Source organism: Rhinolophus hipposideros (genome assembly GCF_964194185.1).
Source record: "Rhinolophus hipposideros genome assembly, chromosome: 18".
NCBI classification, from domain to species: Eukaryota; Metazoa; Chordata; class Mammalia; order Chiroptera; family Rhinolophidae; genus Rhinolophus; species Rhinolophus hipposideros.
This window is the reverse complement of record NC_138064.1, coordinates 8,282,230-8,300,825: the sequence shown is the minus strand read 5'-3', so window position 1 is coordinate 8,300,825 and position 18,596 is coordinate 8,282,230. Positions and strand designations below refer to the sequence as shown.

Below are 18,596 nucleotides of genomic sequence, written 5' to 3'. Positions count from 1 at the left end.
CACCACTTCAGTATTTATAAGCCTGAAACAATGACACTGTATTCTCTCTCATGGTACCTCCTTTCCTGGGGTCCCAGCCCTAACTGGGGAATGTTCGCTGGGCTACTCTGTTAGCTCCAGACACAGCTTCTTGGGCTCCTTCGCTCCCTGTCAATCTCCTCTCCACCCTGGACACCTTCCCCTCCTCCTAAAAATAAACACATCTTTTTATGAAGTTCAAAGAGTATTCCATTCTACCAAGGGGAAACATATGCTCAGGGTTACAGGGAGTAAGACCAGATTATACCTGTTGTGCCATTGAAGTTAATAGAGGCCTTCTTACTCTCCAAAATATCCTGGTTTGGATAATATGTGGCTTAGTGGTTTCTCTTATTTCTAATTCAATTTGCCATACCCCCCAGGCTGTCCCTCCTCCGCCACAAATGCCTAGCTTGGTATTCTGCTCCACAGAGTTTTCCCTCCTCTAAAAGGGATTTTTTTTGCTTTTCTTAAACTTTTTTTTTTTTTTTTTGCTTCAACAGGATTGTAGGAGGAAGGGAGAGGCACAATGTAGTGTGCTAGTGGGGTGGTGGGAGGTCAAGTGGAAGGGTTAGATGGAGTGGGCCAGACCAGGTCCTGATGACATCATTTGAGTTGGATGCAGCCATGCTTGAGGTTAAGAACTACTATTTAACTTTTCTGCTTAAGAACCCGAAATTCCCTCGTTTTCGTTTAAGCTAGTTTGACTTGGATTTCTGTCACTTGCAATTAAGAGTCCTGACTGGTATGCACAGTAGGCGACCATGCCTCAGAAAGGCAATAGCATTTTGCCAAGGCTTGGCTGCCCCTCATTTCACATCTAAAGTACCTTGTGCCTTCCCAGAGAGTTACTGCTTTTTGCTGACTTAGCCCTGGAACTAGTCACTGGTTTACATTGGTTGGGGATGAAACTTCAGAGAGCACTAAATGCCTTGGGTCAAAGCATTTAATGATATCACCACATGCTTTGTTTAATCGAATACTCTAGCTTTGTGTATCTATTGTAATGTCGTAGGCTCTATAATCTTTAAATTGTCATTGAGTGGTATAATCCAAAAACTTCTGAATTTTGGGAAGCAGCCTCCTTTTCCAACTAGCATTTCCTCCCTTCTTAACGGCTAGATTTAATACTTAAAGAAACATATCCATATTTACTCAGAGGACTAAATGTGCAAATGAGCAACCCTGTAAGTGACCTATGGGAACACATCTCTAGTGGGCGGTGCGTGCCCTCTCCTAGCAGCACAATGAATGTGGAGCGTAGTTTGAGGTCATCTCTGAGTGAGCAGTGCAAAAGTACTGCTCTAGTGGAACAAAAGAGGAGGCCGAAAGTGGGGGGCAGAAGTTAAAAAGATCCCATTCAGTCCAATCTCCAACGTCCTCAGATTTGACTGCAGACCTGAGCGAGGCCCGTGACCCTCAGTGATGCCTCCCATCCAAGGAGTGCCTTGGCCCCGCCCCACGCCCCAAAGACGAGCCAAACTCGCAGGGGGTCGGGCTGTGTCTGTGTCCCTGGGCACCCCTCTCCTCTGTGGGGCTCGGCCCGCCGAAAAGCAGCGGGACAGGTCTTGCCTCTGGCGAGACTAATGAGCTTCCAACCGGCCCTCGGTGCTAGGTAGTAACCCCGACTCCGGACCAGGGGGCGCAAGGACAGCCCACCTGTGACCACCCGCCGCCGCCCGGGCGTCAGCCCCGCCCCCCTCAGACCCTAAACCCCACCTCCGAGCTCCTAAGGCCCGCCCCCTCCCGCCATAGCTCCGCCTCCGAGCTCCTGGGTTCCATCTCCACCCCCACGCGTTCGGGCTCGCCCCCCCGCACTCCGTGGCCCCGCCCCCGTGCTAGAGGGCTCCGCCCCCGCTCTCAGAGCCCCTCCTCTCCCGCGCCAGCGCCCCGCCCCCCGCGCTCCCGGGTTCCGCTCTCTGGGCCCCGCCCCCAGGGGCCCTCGGGAGTCCCGGGGAGGAGTTGCGGGGCGGGAGGAGGCGTGGCCGTGGCCCAGGCGGAGACGCGGGCGGCGCGGCCGGGACTTTGGCTTTGACACCGACTGCGAGCGGGAGCCGCGGGGCTGGTGCTGGGCACTGGATGCGGTTCTGGCGGATCCCACGCCCGAGTCCGGTCGCGGGACTTTTTGCCTGGATCAACGCAACTGTCGCGACGCCGCAGGTCCTGGTGCAGCCGCAGGTCCTGGCGCAGCCGGGCGGTCGGATTTCGCCGCCGTTGCCGCCGCCGGGCAGCCTCGCAGCTCCCGCCGGCTGGAGGAGAGCGACTCTGAGAGTTTCTCCCGCAGAAAAAGCCGGGGCGCGCGGCCCGAGGCGGCGTGGGAGGAATCCCGTGGCCCGGCCGCTGACCTGCGCCCGCGCGGACACCAGAGCTGGAGGCAGGGACCCAGCGGTGTGCGGGGCTTGGCTCCGGCTTCGGAGCCGCAGGTGGAACCAGGACGCCCCGGGGTCGCGGCCGAAAGGTGGGGCGCGGGGGACAGCGGCGGGTGTGGGGGTCGATAGACACCTCGGTGCCCTCGCCGGTGAGGACGGACCTCGGCAGGAACGAGAGGTGTGGGCTGATGGCATCGGTCTCTTTCCAAGACAAGCGACTGCCACCTTTTTTGGACCCCAACGTAGTAAAACCCGGACCTTTCTAGAGGGAAGTCCACATGGACCAGCCTCATTGTGTGTTCGGGGTTCACCGACAGCCACCGGCTCGGGGCTGCCAGTTAAAAACTCCAGCTCTGGGTAGGGAGGGCTAACGCAGATTGATTAACTGATTGAATCGATTTGTGTGTGTATTGCTTTGTTTTCCAGGTGGCCAAGTGCAAGTGACTTAGGACGGTCTGGGCATGGAGATTTAGTGTTTGTGGTGACCAGTTCATCCCCCGAAGCCCGCCCCTTCCCTTCTTTCGTGCCGGCAAGGGTCTACTGGGCTTCTTCCGCCCTCGCCCGAGTCTGCTGCATCGTGAGGCCTTCCTGGGCCCTGAGCCTGGCTGGTCATGGGGAGCACCCTGGGCTGTCACCGCTCCATCCCCCGGGACCCCTCAGACCTGTCCCATAGTCGCAAATTCAGCGCGGCCTGCAACTTCAGCAACATCCTGGTGAATCAGGAGCGGCTGAACATTAACACTGCCACGGAGGAGGAGCTGATGACCCTGCCTGGGGTGACACGTGTGGTGGCACGCAGCATCGTGGAGTACCGCGAGTACATCGGTGGCTTCAAGAAAGTGGAGGACCTGGCACTAGTCAGCGGCGTGGGTGCCACCAAGCTGGAGCAGGTCAAGTTCGAGATATGCGTGAGCAGCAAGGGCAGCTCGGCGCAGCACTCTCCCAGCTCCCTGCGGCGGGACCTACTGGTGGAGCAGCAGCCTCACCACCTGGCCACCACCACAGTGCCCCTCACCCCGCGCGTCAACATCAACACGGCCACCGCAGCCCAGCTCACGAGCATCCGCGGCCTTACGGAGAAGATGGCTGTCAGCATTGTGGACTACCGCCGTGAGCACGGGCCCTTTCGCAGCGTCGAGGACCTCGTGAGGATGGGCGGTATCAATGCCGCCTTCCTGGACAGGATACGGCACCAGGTGTTTGCTGAGAGGTCCAGGCCCCCATCCACCCACACCAACGGTGGCCTGACCTTCACCGCCAAGCCTCACCCCAGCCCCACGTCGCTGAGCCTGCAGAGCGAGGACCTGGACCTGCCACCAGGGGGGCCCACACAGATCATCTCCACTAGACCTTCAGTGGAGGCTTTTGGTGGCACAAGAGATGGGCGCCCTGTGCTGAGGCTGGCCACCTGGAACTTGCAGGGCTGTTCTGTGGAGAAGGCCAACAACCCAGGAGTGCGAGAGGTGGTGTGCATGACGCTCCTGGAAAACAGGTGAGGGCACGGGCCACCAAGGGAGTTGGGTATGAAGGCAGCTCTTGCAGCGCCTCATCTGTGCATGCAAACGCGTGGACGCTTTGAGGACTAGAGAGAGGCCAAGAGTATTTAATCTGTGTTCTTGAGGCCCCAGGCAGTGTTGTCACCTGCAGCGGAGCTCTCCTTCTCCAGAATTTTCAGAATACAGCTGTCTGGGCTTGTGGCCCATATCTTGAAAGTGGTATACCTGAGATCGATTCATAATTTGGGGGTAAATGGAGATTGTGTTGGCGTTACTGCTTTTGAGAATGTTGTTTGACTCAAAAGACTTCATGGGTCTACACCACATCAGGTCCCCAGAGCCTGGAAACTATTGCACAGTTTTGCATGTGAGAAAGAGCTGGTAGGATTTTTTTTTTGATTTTTTTTAATGAGAGGGAACATCACCTTCGGTTCACCAGTATGGCTCTTTGTGTGTACAAAATCATCTTAAAGATCAGGTATTTGCAAACACATACACTGTATGTTTACCAAAATACTGTGAATGAATCACTCTTCATTCTTTTTCCTTATTTAGCCTGAAGTTGGTTTTCAGGCCCACAGTTGCAGCTCCACATGTATGTAACCTTTTGTGTCCCATAACCAGAAAAGGTCAAGCTGATGTGTGGTGAATATTGGCCAGGTTTTCCCATTCGAACCATAGAAGAGACTGTAGGATGGGCTCTTGTCACAATGTTTACATTATTCACAACACTGCTCTCTGTGGGAACTTCCACTCACCCCCCCCCCATAAAACAAAATGATATTATTGTAGCAGTAACTGCTGCTGTAAGTTAGTGTATTGTATAAAGTAATCAGCTTTGGGAAGAAAAGGAGTATTTGTAATGGTCCCCCCCAGGTTAGAAATCCTCTGATCCTGATACTGAGTGACTTTGCCCTCCCACCTTCCTGAAGTAGAGGGTGCTTCTCAGCACTTGCTGCTTGCTTTGTACTGGGTTGTTGGTAAGGCTGGCGGGGCAGCAGTGTGGTGACACCAAGTGAGGTTTGGGGGGACAGGTGGGGGAGGGAGTGCCCCGGGAATCACAGTGCATGTGGCAGAGCATTAAGATAAGCGGGTGAAGAGAAAACCCGGTCACAGTGTTTGACTGACCCCACCCCAGTGGTATGCCCCATTCCTGAGGATTGAGGGACAGTGTACCAGCTCAGACAACGACCTGGGGGAGCCACAGAGCACTGTTCCTGCACTGCCGTGTCCTCTGTTTTGCACCACAACTCACTCCTTTTGCAAAATCACCTTGCACACAGGTGAGAACTGACTCAGCCCAGGAAGGTATTTATCAGAAATGGCGTGATAACGGTTCTCTTCATCCATGGCAGTATGGGTGTATGTATGGCAAAGGAGAGGGGAGCAGGGAGAGGGATAGCTGTTTAATTCCCATCGTGAGTTTCTGTAAGGCTCACTTGAGGGGCCGTGGAGGGGATGAATTGGGATCTGAAGTTGCCCCAGTGAAAATGATAGACGAGGCAGCTCTTGACAGTGATGTTTCCACTGTGGTCTTTGGACCAGCGGTGGCGTCAGCGACTGAGGCAGCAACTCTGCGTTTCTGTGTTTTCTCACGCCCTCCGGGTGGTTCTGATGACACTGAAGTTTGAGCCCCATTGTACTTTGTGTCAGGCAGTCAGCTCTCCCTGTTGCTCTGTGAGTGCCTTCCCCAGCACTGGCTTTTCTGGCAAGGTCGGTGAATCCATCAAGAGCTTTCTAGGTACTCGGTGTGTGTTTTTGGATCGTTTTGACCATCCCTGTAGTTATTGAATCATATGATATGTTCTTTCCAGTCAGGTAGAGGGGTTTATTCAGCTTCTAGAACAGATGGATGTGAAAATGGGAGAGAGAGCAGGAGACTCCAGGCCTCAGAATGAGCTGCGCTCTGCAGCACGGCCCGTGGCAGCCAGGGGCGTGAAAGGGGGAGCGCTAGCAACTCTTGTCCAGCGTGGAGTTCGGATTGGTCCAGGTGTTTCTTCTTTGGATTTCCGAGAGGGATGATTTATTGAAGACATTTAACAGCTGGCCTCAGGCGAGAGTGCCAGAGAGCTTACCTAAACCCAGTAGGGTGTACAGGGGAGCACCGGGAAGTAACCAGGGAGGTGACCTCTGTCCCCATCACATTTGTCACCCTTGTCCACATCTGTTGTCCTCTGGGTTGGTAGTTCCTTTTGCCTGTTCACAATGTTTTCAGTGTTCTGGAGTCTCCTCGCCCCTTGTCAACGTCTGGTAAACGTGAAGTAATGGGCTTAGGGCCTGAGTGACTGGGCGAGGGCTCCCAAGCACAGCTGGCTGTGACAGAGTGGATCCCGTGTCCCAGAGTAGCAGTGTACCTTCTGCAAGAACGGTGTACTCATCATCCTGATTCACAGAAATGTCTCGCATTCCTGTAGATCCCGTTCTTAGTAAGAGGAAATACATTGAGCTTGAGCAAGAATGGATGCAGGTAATTTTCTCGGTGACTCCTATTTTCATACATGTGTGCATACAAGAGCTAGCTGACGTCCGGATATGCCTTCATATGTTGCAAAAGCTGTCACTTTCATTTGATTTTGCCAGGAACTCGGGGAGGTAGGTGAGGCTTCCTTTTATCAATAATGTTCCATCTCTGGGTGAGGAAACTAAAAAGCAAAGAAGTTAAATGACTAGCCTTGGTCCCACAGTTCATTGGTGACTCAGTTGGGACTAGCATCCAGACCTTCTGACTTTAGATTCATGCTCTTTGCGGGTGTCATGTGCCGTGTAAGCACGTTCCATGTGTCCCACCTCTTACTCAGGCATCCCACGCTACCGAGTCAAGGCTACTTGCCAAATTGGGCGCTAGTCACATTTTCTTAAATCCATTGTAGAAGCCTTTTAGAAAAAACCCTCGGCTCCACCTCTTCTGTGTTAAATTGGTGAAATTCCTTAACCTCTCCAATTCTCAGTTTTTCTATCTGTTAAATGCACTTAATGGGGGGAAAAAAGAAAAAGAAAAAAAAAAATCCCTGGACATGTCTTTTGCAATGGGAATAGCTCGCTCTTTATTTTCTTTTCTGTGGGTTCACTTTAGCAGGTGTGTTTTCCTTGACTAAAGGCACCTGTGTGGGACTCTAACGGGTCCGAGGCCTTTCTTGCCCTGAGATGCTGCTGTGTTGGTGGACGAGCGTGTGTGAGCTACAAGAAACCGTGTTTTGCATGCGAAGGCTGAGGTAGGACAGCAGAAAGCTAGATAATCGTACAGTCACCAGGAGCCTTCAGGGACGGTGTGACCCAGAACTGACAGGTTTCCTCAGATTCCTTTGCCAGATCTCAGTCTTAAGCAATGTTTTTCGTTGGTTAGTATTGATGGAGCAAGACTAAAAGAGGAATGCTTCTGCCAACCATCCTTGCAAAATTTGGTGACAGCCAACATATGGAATGAAGATTGTTTAATTTTCTTTCTTTTTTTTTTCTGAAGAGTTGTTCTCCTTTGAAAAGCCCCTTTGTTTTCTGAACGTATAAGCCCTGGGGAACTGACAGATAATCTCTAAAGGAAATAAGGAGGTTTAATACTCCACTAACACAATTTCCCCATGGCCTCCATCAGAAGGGAACATGACTGTCAAAGTCTTGAGCCTTATAATATTTAAACCTGTTTTCTTGCCACATGGCTGTCTGCTGTATCAAAGGGTGAGGTGAATTAGTGCGTGGCAACCCGCACTGATTGTGGAAAAAGATTTTAGTGTATCAGACGTCATCAATAGAATCAATACAGACACAACTCATCTTGGCGTTCGATTCATTCCTTGAAAAATACGTATTGAACGGCTGCTGGGGATATGCACCCGTTCATTTCAGAAGTCAGCTTGGCCTTCTTACTGAATAGAGTTAAATAGATGTGAATCAGCCTGTATGGCTCCGCCTCAGAACAGTTGGGGAAACACATTTTCTGGGGGGGAAAGTCACTGAGTGTGGTTGATATCTGGTTGTATTTTTCCCGTATGGGGTTCATCCTGGGAGATTGAAGGGTGAATGGATGCAGCCAGATATAACATCTGGGGGCAGAGTGCCCAGCCATCCCCTTAAAGCAGCAATTGTGATATCCGTCTTGACAGCTGTGGAAACCGAGGCTCAGAGAGACTAAATAGCAAGCATCGTGTGGCCTTCAGAAATGTAGATATTGGAGTCAGGTTTGAAGCCAGTCATTTGTCTGATTTCAGAGCAGGGAGTGGAAGTGTCTTTCCCCAAACTCTGTGTCCTTCCACTAACCCCTGGCCCACCTGCTGTTTCCTCTCTGTCTTGGGCCTTAGATTGGACAGGCTTTACCTACACTTCTGGGACCGTGGCAAGACCCCGGGGGCCTGTGCTCCCTTCCTGTTTTTGTTCCTCTGCAGGATCGGCTCATGGCCAGAGGTAGAGCATTGCAGAGGGCTTCGGGGCTCCTCCACCCAACTCCTCAAGGGTCACTGTGAGTCTGTGACCTTGGCTCAAGTCCAGGGTGGAGTTCTGGATTTCGGAGCCAAGTTGCTCTGGGTGGTTTCCAGAGAGAAAGGTGGTCAGTAATAAAACTGCTGTGGATTAATAGGTGAAGATAGTGCGTGTGAAGAGACGTCCTGATGTGCGCATGACGCAGGGTTTATTTCACCCAACAGGAGGATGTTACTTCTGTCTTTAAGAAAGCTGGGCCCATTGGGATCTGGTTTTGGAGGTTCAGCAGTACTGATTCTCCCACAGGATATTCACGCCTTTATTATTTACTCATTCATTCAACAGAAATTTTTGGAGCTCTCACTAGGTACCAGGTTCTGTGTCGAGCTCTGGTAGTAAAGTGGAAGACAAGTCTCAGCCCCTGCTCTCATGGAGCTTCCCTGTTAGGCGGGCAGGGGAACAGTCAGGATGTAGATAAATAATTACAGATAGTGGGCAGTGCTGGGGAGGATGGAGGCGAGTTGTAGAGAGGCCTGTTGAGGTAGGCGGGGGTCAGGGAAGGCCTCAACTGAAAGCTGATGGATGAGAAAGAGCCGTGCACGGAAAATGTTGGGGAAAAGTGTTCCATCAGAGAAACTAGCAAGTGCAAAGGCCCTGAGACTGCTTATTCCAGACAGAAAGCCAGAGTTCTGGAAGTGGCAGGTGGCCGGGTTTGCAAGGAGAGGCAGGGTTAGATGGGTGGGGCCTCCAAGGTTCTTAGTTTAATAGCAGAAGGAAGCTACAGAGGATTAGAAACAGAGCTTTATGTTACCAGAATAACATGTTACCAGGTTAATCTGGATGCTGGGAGTCCCCTGGGGATGGGTCCTGGGAGTTGAGTAAAGATCTGTAAAGGCTAAAAACCACAATGGCTGGGGAGATTGGGGGAGTGAGTGGAGATGAGAGGGTCTTTCAGAGGTAAAAACTGGAAAGACTTGCTTATGTTTTGGATATTGTGGGGATTGCTTGGGTAGATTTCTAGAGACAGGCTCAGAGGCATTTAAGAAATCCTGGGGCTGACGGACATGCTTCTGTGTTGTGTTAACATGACATAGCTTGCTGACCACGTCCCTCTCTTCTGCTGTTGCCTCGCTTGGGACAAGTGTGGGGTCTTGGTCCATAGTGGATGGAGGACCAGGCCTGGTGGTTGTCCCCTGTGCAGACCAGCCACCTGACAAGGCTGCTTTCTGTTTAGTGTCAATTACCTGCAGAATAAGCACATATTTGGGAGGTTTTCGTTAACTTTTTCTATCAGCAGACATTTATATACATTTTATTTAACTTTGATCGAGCAGCTACTTTGTGTCAACTACCTGGTGAGTGGGGGACACAGGGAGTCCCCACACTGTCCTCAGAGAGCTCATAGTCTTTCAGAGACACACACTAACAGGTGCTTCCTGGGCGACGGGTGTTACGAGGGAGGAGGTACAGTTAGCTCAAGCACAGGAATTGTCTACCTGCCTGCCTGGTTCCGGAAGGGACCTTAGCATAGGGGACAGCTGAGTGGACAAGACCAAGTCAGGTGGTTGGGAAGGAGCTGGTCTGGAGGGGAGGTTGGGGTCTGAGGGGCAAGAGCGTGATGGCCATTGGGGTGAAAGTCAGCACCCCCCCATGCAGCTGACAGGTGAGCAATAGGAAGTCGGAGTGAGTTCCCGATACTCGGGGCCAGGCAGCTCTGCCCCCCAGGCTTACAATGTGAAATGTCCAGACGGGGACACGTCAGCCTCCCAGTAGAGAACAGCAGTGAGGTGTGTGTTCTTGTTATTTCAGAATTTCCCTACTTTACGAAAGATTTTATCCTAGAATTCCATAACAATGATCTTTGCAAATCAGTTGAGGCACTCGGCTGAAGTTTGACGTGCTCGCCGTAGACACATGGTCTGTGTGTAGTCAGGTCCAAAAAACAAACAAAGCTGAATTTTGCATGAGAGAAAAACCTGAACACATTTATATGGAGTGGAAATTCCACACCAGTGACTTCTATGATCGAAACACTTGGGGGTGCCATGGAAAACGCCGTTCGCTACCTGCTGGCTGGTAGCCCTCAACAAACACTTAGAGACCACAGAAGCTTCCTGACCCTGTTCCTCCTGACTGTCCACAGACCTGGTCTGGAGAACAGTTTTTTGTGTAATGTTTTGATTGACAGCTGCCAAGCCGCTGGGTTCCAGTGGATAGGAACCCTGGACAGAGGTGCTCAGCGTACACTTTTTATTAGAAAGAAAAGTCGTGAATCCATCTACCAAACTCTTGGATAAAGAAACCCTGGGTTTCCTTTACTGAGGACAGCTTTTTCACCCTGTTGCTTGGTTGTTTGTTTCCCATCAGCCCTTGTTTCCTGCAAATTCTATTTTGGTTCAGCCATTACCTGAGTAAGCTGTTAGGCTGGGCCTTCAATTGTTTTATCTAGAGGCCACTGTAAAGTCCTGAAATGCAATGCTTCAGCCAAGAGAGTGTAGTTCCCGTAGCCACAGTTAAGACTGTGTGCATTTGGGGTGTGGTTTTGGGGTGTTCAGGGGATCTGAATCCAGTTTGCTCACCCAAAAGCTGGAGGGTAAAATCAGTATTTTGCCTTTCTCGGCTTGGGCTGAAAGCACGGTGTCTTTTAAAGTCAGAGGTCTCGGATGGATTGTTGTTTTTTAAAATACTGATCCAATACTCTACTAAAAAACGAAAAAAAATCTCCAGAATGTGTTTTCTTTCTCTTTTCTTCTTTCTTTCCTTTCTGTCACTATTTATTGGATGAACTCAACTGGGTGAAGAATGTATTTTCGATAAGCAAATTCTGTCTGGCTTAAATTCTTTTGCAGTCTCCCTTTCCTAAAAAAGTGTGGTGGCCTCGAAGTACTGATGATGGCATTAGGCCTTGGGATTGTCTGCTGCTGTACTCCAGGCTCCGTGATTCCTTGCTTGGAGGGAGGCCGCTGCAGCTTCAGTTCACTCTGTCAGTTTACTGGTCAGTTCTTTACAAAGTGGTCCAGTCGTTTTTAATTTAAGGACTCATCTTAAGCAGCAAAATACTGCATGTCCCTCTGCCACCTGTTGGTGGTTGTACTGTCAGTGTCCACATGTTAGTAATAGCTGTACAAAGAACAAAAACAATGATCATGAATAATGATAACTACTGTGGCTGAGGCCCAGAGCAAGCAGCCTTATACGTGGGTGGCATCATTCACCCTCTTTTATAGATGCATGAGAGATGGCTCAGGGAAGCTGAACAATTTTCCCCAGGTCACACAGCTTTTAAGTGGTGGAGCGTGGATTATTACCCAAGCAATTAGACTTCAGAAACTGCTGATAAAAAGCTACCTTGAGTTCCCTAATGGTGTTCCACACATTTGTGTGTTTTTCATCACCCCAACCTGCATACTAGACTAGGTGTTCTCTTAAGCAATTTATTTTGAATTCTCTAGGTTATGACTTTTCACAAGTATGCTGATATATAATGATATCATTGTGTGTGTGTGTGTGTGTGTGTGTGTGTGTGTGTGTGTGTTTCTTCAAAGCTGAGCAAGGATAATGTGCCAAGCAGTCTGAGTGCAGGATCCTATAAATTTATGACTTTTTAGTCTTTTACAATTGTCTTGCCCACACTTTTTTGACAGCAGTTTCTTTAAACAACTTGCTTTTATAGAAGCTTTCTAGGCATTCATCTTAATTTTCTTAGAAAGAGCTTCTACTTCTGCTCACTCCTATTTTATAAATTGATGTCACATTTTAGGAGACCAGAGTAATGTGTACAACTGGCATAATCCAGTTTGGGGACTGGCACAGCTGACTCTGGGCAAGCTCATGATGGCCCCCTTGAAAGTGGAAATGGAAGTTGGCCTGGCTGGGAGGACTTGTGTACCGTGGGCATCCTTCCCTCAGCATGTTTTACAGAGGGAATGGGGACAATCTGGTGGGTTCCTTGAGTAGAAATTGGTTAGGAGAACACTGTTTTGTTTTTAAAAACACTAGTACCTAGGCCCCAGTTATATTATTTACGTAGCATACAGCTAATGTCTTATTTGCTGTGTGTATGTGTATTGCAGACCCTGGCAGTAACAGTAGGTGGTTACTGACCCACTGTTGTTTACTCTAGAAGATTGACTCAAAAATGTAACTGTGGTTATATGGTTAAGAGCTCATTGTCCCAATTCCCCGCCAAAAATTTCTTGCAACTTTTAGAAATAAAAGAGGTGAAGGAAGAATATGTGTTTCTTTCTGTTCGGTTGATTTTTGTCTTTTTGACTCAAGACCTGTACTCATCAGAATTTTCTTCAGCAACATAAGTGGCGTGCTTATGAAAGTCATGAAAAACTGTAAGCTGGAAGGGACGTAGTAAGCAGGTGGGCTAGAGGAGATGGCTTATGACATACCTTCCCAAGTTGGTAACTCTGCATTGTCTTTTTAACTATTCTGAATTTAATGTTCATGTTTAATTTTTGTTGATGTCCACATGTATGAAACTGCATGTGAGGTCGCTGTGTGGTTATCCACATGCGCTGGATGTAGTTAAATGCAGGCAAGACTGTTTGAAGTTGACTTGTAATCTTGAATCATGTTCGTTTTGATGCTTCCAACATTGATATTAATAATAAAAACACAAGTAGTTAGATATTGTTAGAGTTTCCACTGAAATAAAAGTTGCTTCTATTTTTTAAACTTTTGGGTAATTTTGATTGAAAGGCGTCTGAGATTATACAATTGTTGTTCAAAATGTTACCATTTATGTCATCTTTGCGATTCAGGAATGGCTCCTCATTGAGCTACCAAAACGAGGTATAGAAATAGACTGGGTGATGAGTGAGAGATAAAACTGCAGAACTACCTATAACGTCTGATTTCAAATACAGTATTTGTGCTCATCAAAACAACGATGATATTTTTATTGTTTGATTGTATCGTGGAAGGTTCTATATTTCAATGGATACCTTTCTTCCGTATCACAAAAGTCCCTTCCAACCCTGAAGCTTTTTCCACAGGGAGGGAAAATGATCACCATTTTTACCAAAAAGCCTTCATTCTGAGAAGGAGAGGTTGTTCCTATAGGTAAGCAGTGTATTAGTTTCCTAGGGCTGCTGTAACAAAGTATCACAGATGGTTGGCTTAAACAACAGACATTTGTTTTTCACAATTTTGGAGGCTACAAGTCCAGGATCAAGGTGTCAGAGTTTGTTCCTTCTGAGGCCTCTCTCCTTGGCTTGTAAATGGTTGGTTGTCTTCTCCCTGTGTGCTGACATGGTTGTCCCTCTGTACCGGGCTGTGTCCAAATTTCCTTTTCTGACGACACCACTTGAGTTGGAATGGGCCTACTCCTACTCCTTTTACCTTTATTACCTCTTTAAAGACCCTGTTTCCAAATATAGTCACATTCTGAGGTCCTGGGAGTTAAGACCTCAGCATGTGAATTTGGGGTGGACACAGTTCAGCCCACACAAGGTGGTGGGTGTAAGAAAAAGAGCCCTAGGACTTCCATTTTGGCTGTTTGTGAGGAGCCTGCTCCGCTGGCTTATTCCTGGATCGATGATGATTTCTAGGGACTGGTTTGGCAGCTTAAATGCTGGAGACACCTGTGCTAGAGTTCCTGGAGTGACACTTTCCTCGATCAGAGGGATGGTTTTATGCTGGGTGACAGTGAGTATGGACCAGCTCTTAGAACCTGGGACATTTCCCCTTGAACTTCTCTCCTCCCCACTTGCCAGTCCCTGGTTTTCTCCTGAAACCTCCTACCCACCAAGGCAGCAGACCCACTTTGCAAGGATAATGTGGTCCTTGCTTGACCTTGGCTACAAGTAATGGTAACACGTAACGTTTGTCTGCCCTCTAGAATGTAGTGCCCTTTAGCTGTGGCAATGCAAGAGTCAGAAGGACCACTCTGAAGCCAGCTGAAGTTCGGCTTTCCCTGACTTGTATTATTAAGCATCCCAGCTATGGGCTCCCCTGTTGGCATGTGTTCCCCCTCTCCTACCAGTCATTCTGTTGTAATTGCCTGTGAGATATGGGCTGTACCCCTAGATTGTACATTTATTGACTATTTACTTCGGCCTGAGTACTGTTGCTAAGACTTTTGTATTCATTAACTAACTTAATCGTCCCAGTGAGGTATGTAGAGTATCCCCACCTTATACATAGGAATTTTGTCTTAAAGAATTTAAGTATACTTGCCGGAAGTCACATGGTTGGTGAGTGGGTAGCAGAAATTCAAAGCCACGCAGATTTACTCAGAGCCCAGATTCTTTCACTCAATCCAGAGACGGTGATTCCACAAACCTGGAGATAGGACCCCAAGGTTCAGAAAGGTGACAGTTGTTCCCTAGGCTTTTTGTATCTAGAAAGTATGAAAAGACAAGTTTAACTGGGGGTACTCCCTGGAGTGGATCAATCTGATATCCAAGATGGCAACTAAGTGACCAGGGGGCGGGTAGAGTATCGCCCTTTATCTGTGATGCCTTTTACACAACAGAAATTCTTTTGATGTGGTCCAAATCAGTTTCCCTTTGGGTACTGTTTAGCAAATTCCGTCTCACCCCAAGTGCGCCCTTACAGTTTCCTTTTAGCTTCTTAGTTTTATCTTTCACATTTAAGTTTTTAATCTATCTGGAATCTACCTTGATGTAGGAATACAATAGGGGTCCAATTTTATTATGATTTTTTCAATTTTCCCAATATTGTCTCTAAACAACATATCTTTTCCCCACGGATTTGCACGTCTCCTTTATCATATGTGTTCATCAACCTTAATGGACTCTTTGTGGGCTCCTGTACCCTGACCATACTACTTCTAATACCATGGCACCTGGTCAGGTGAGTCTCCTTCCTTGTTCTTAAAAATTTCCCTAACCATGTGAATTTTAGGATCAATTTGAGTTTCTCAAGCATCCTGTTGGAATTTTTGTCGGAATTGCATTTATAGGTGAAGTCTGAAATAATTTTATGACCCTTCAAATTTAAGTCACCCTTTCCTGGAACATCTATATTTCTTCATTTATTTAAGTCTTCTTTTGGAACTTTTAAGAGAGCTTAGTATATTTCCAGATGAAGGTCCTGTGTATTCTTTCTTAGATTGAATCTTAGATACGTCGACTCCCTATTTTTAAAATCCCCGGCGAACAAAGTTCCACAGTTTTGCTCTGTTACTTGTTCCAATACTTAAGTGTCCTTATCACCATGGTGCTCTCCCTCCACCCCATGTATGTCCTTTATTTGTAATTTAGTCCATTTTTCTAAATTTTTCCTAGTAGAAGTAAAGACCAGCCTTTCAGAAACTTTCTGAGGCTCTGTCTGTGTTTTTGGAGACCTCAGTTCAATCTCCTTCCACCTTATATTCTCACCCTGAATAATTCTAGTTCATTTTGCCTTTACCCATGATTCATGTTTTTCAAGCATAAATAAATTCTCTGTCTACCATGTTTCCCCGAAAATAAGACTGGGTTTTATATTAATTTTTGTTCCAAAAGATGCATTAGGGCTTATGTTCAGGGGATGTCATCCTGAAACATCATGCTAGAGCTTGTTTTCTGGTTAGGTCTTATTTTCAGGGAAACACTGTATACTCTAAACCCCAGATTGTCATTCTTGTGTGAGTAGATATACAAATATGAGTAGACCCATCAGAAAAGCCCAAACACATGCTGCTGGCCTAAAATAAACAAAAAATGTAGTGACCCCAAATTATAAATGTTTAAATGCAAAATTAATTTTGTGTAGAACAAATCTAGCCAGACTTTTATTATAGTTCTAATTTGAGATCAAAGACCTTGGAATTATCTGTTACAGTTCAGACATCATTTATTGAGTCTCATTTTTATAAGTCTTTTTTGCTTCTCAAATTGCAGTGTGACCACTGTGGGGACGACAGCTCAGGCTGGCGGATTTTCCTTGGCTTGAGTGGAAGTGACCATGGATTCCTATGTATGTGGCCACAGACATATGTCTGCACATGCCTCTACCCACAAAATGTCTGGGTATGCACTGAGTTATAAATATACCCATATTTTTAAAGAGAGCTTTGTCTTTAGTGTTAATTGCTTCTTCTACTTTCTCAGTGAGTAAGTAGAGTTGGGAGAACCTGTATGCGGTTGGTTTTTACACTGCCTTCTCACTAATTATTTGAAAGCTCTCCTCTGTGGTTAGTTTCAGCCAAGCCCTGGTTGGCTGGTACCTAGCATCTGATTTCACTGAAAAGCAACCCACGTGATAATTAGACATTTCTTTTTCTATAACCGGTTTTCAAATGACCTGGTAGCTGCTAGTCCGAACCGGATGCCATGAACTCTGCCTTTTGCAAAGTTCAAGGCCCGACTGTGAAGTTTGTTTTTGGTGTCCAAATAGGGGCCGTTAGTTTTGATATGAAACATTTAAAACCTACAAAAACATAAATGATACTTGGGCCTTTTCTTCTCTTTTATCAGTGCATTTTGCTTTCTTGAGGACCGAGAATCCTTATATCCCACTGTCATTCTTTTAGGTCCCTCCCACCCTACCCCTTCTGTGCTTGGAAAATTTTCTTCGTTACAAGACTTGATGCGTAGCAGAATCCACAACCCACGGGGAAACTGGAAATGCAAAGGCTTACTTTCCCAGCATCTTTAGCAGCTTGGGCCTGGGCTTTCTGATTGGTGGGTCCGACCTGATCTCTGAGTTGGGAGCCAGTGGGGCTGACAGCACAGGCAGTATGAAGAGCTTACTCCAGCCAGCTGTTGGGACAGTTTACACTGGTTCAGGTTCCTGGGATGGCAGAGAGCGCGGCTGCTCACCATTTCCTCTGAGAGTGGCCTTCTCTTTGCCTTCTGATCACTTTCACCAGGTAAATGGTTGCACACCTGGCCTGTATTCAGACCCGCACAAGTGTGGGTCCCTGGATCAAAGGCCATTTGTTATGTGTCTCTCTTAGAGTGTTCTTCAAGACATGAACCTATTTTTTAAGATAAAAAACATAACAGTCAACTAATCAGGAAGGGCTGAAGTCTGCCCTCTCATGGAAGAGGTGTGCTGTAGGGCAGGGTCTCTCAACCTTGGCAATTTTGATTTAAAAAAAAAAATCATTTTGAGGTTATTATGGATTCACATTCTATTGACATCTCGGGCCAGGTAATTCTTGGTGATAGGGGCTGGCCTGTGCATTGTGGGATGTTTAGTGACATCCTTGGCGTCTACTCACTGGATGCCAGGAACACCCCTTTTCCCAGATGTGACAACCAAAATGTCTGTAGACATTCATTGCCAAATGAATGCCCGCTGGGAGGCAAAATTGTCCCTGGTTGAGAGTCACTGCTCTAGGGTCATTCATCAGAAAAGGTCAAACAGGAGTGTCACCACTGTGGGGACCACGGCTCAGGCTAGAGGATTTTCCTTGGCTTCAGTGGAAGTGCTGGACATTGGGGCACATGCTGGTCTAGGTTTTCCGGGCAGGAATTCCCGCCCATTCTCAGGAATTCTTTTCGTTTTCCCGTTCCCAAATCCTGAGAAAAGTTGGTCGGGAAATAGGGAAAATCGGCTCCTTGAACCCAGCTGATTGGTACTATCGTCTGTCAGTTTGTGGAAATGATTTATCATGGAGAACAGAAAACAGTTTGTATCCTGGGATTCAGGAATGGAGAAGCGAAAAGAAATCCTGAGAACAGGTGGGAATTGCAGCCTGGAAACCCTAGGCTGAACAAGCAAGGATGGAAGCAGAGGGGCTGCCAGGTTGCAGAAATGTGTGTGTGACTGGGGACGACTGAGGGGATGGAAGCAGGGACATGCACAGTTTCAGCTGTGGAGCGTGTGGTGTGGACAGTGGTGGTGGAACATGTGCGAAGTAAAAGGCAAGCCCGAGGAGGTGAGGCCCAGGGACCCCCAGGGCCACCGCCCGAAAGGGGACTACCAAGTAAAGGAGGAACTTGGGAACCCCACACTGATCCACTGCCCAGGTGATCAGTGTGAGCCCAGGAGGGGGTGGCTTTGGAGATGTAGGAAGGGCAGAGATTCTAAGCAAGGGCCACACAGAGGAAGGAAGTTTCCTAAAGAGGATAAAGCAAGGCCTTGGCGTAGGGCGGTGCTGCTGTGCTTCCCGGATGGCAAAGCACTTTAGGAGCAGCCTGGAGAGAACCCCTACGTCACACAGCCTGGGACAGAGCAGAAATTTGGAAGAAGGAAAGAAGGGGTAGGACTACTTATTCTTGGGCCTTGTTTAACTGTAACAAAATTGAGTCTCATGGGAGCCCAGTGAATTCTGCAAGTTCTGTTTTGTAATGGCTATTTGAATAAAATTATTTCTGTTCAGCTGCTAGGAGGTACC

At 47.9% G+C, this 18,596-nt stretch overlaps 1 protein-coding gene across 2 annotated transcripts in view; it reads left to right on the top strand.

Moving 5' to 3' along the window:
- The first annotated feature begins 1,996 nt into the window (after nucleotides 1-1,996).
- The window catches only part of EEPD1 (endonuclease/exonuclease/phosphatase family domain containing 1), a 96,959-nt gene continuing 80,359 nt past the window's right edge, over nucleotides 1,997-18,596 (top strand). The window contains exons 1-2 of one of the 2 annotated variants that reach the window (XM_081079358.1): nucleotides 1,997-2,476; nucleotides 2,814-3,879. In XM_081079358.1, coding sequence (XP_080935484.1) covers nucleotides 2,999-3,879 — 881 coding nt within the window. In that variant the 5' untranslated portion in view covers nucleotides 1,997-2,476; nucleotides 2,814-2,998. The remainder of the gene's footprint in view (nucleotides 2,477-2,813; nucleotides 3,880-18,596) is intronic. The other variant, XM_081079359.1, reaches the window with a different exon arrangement.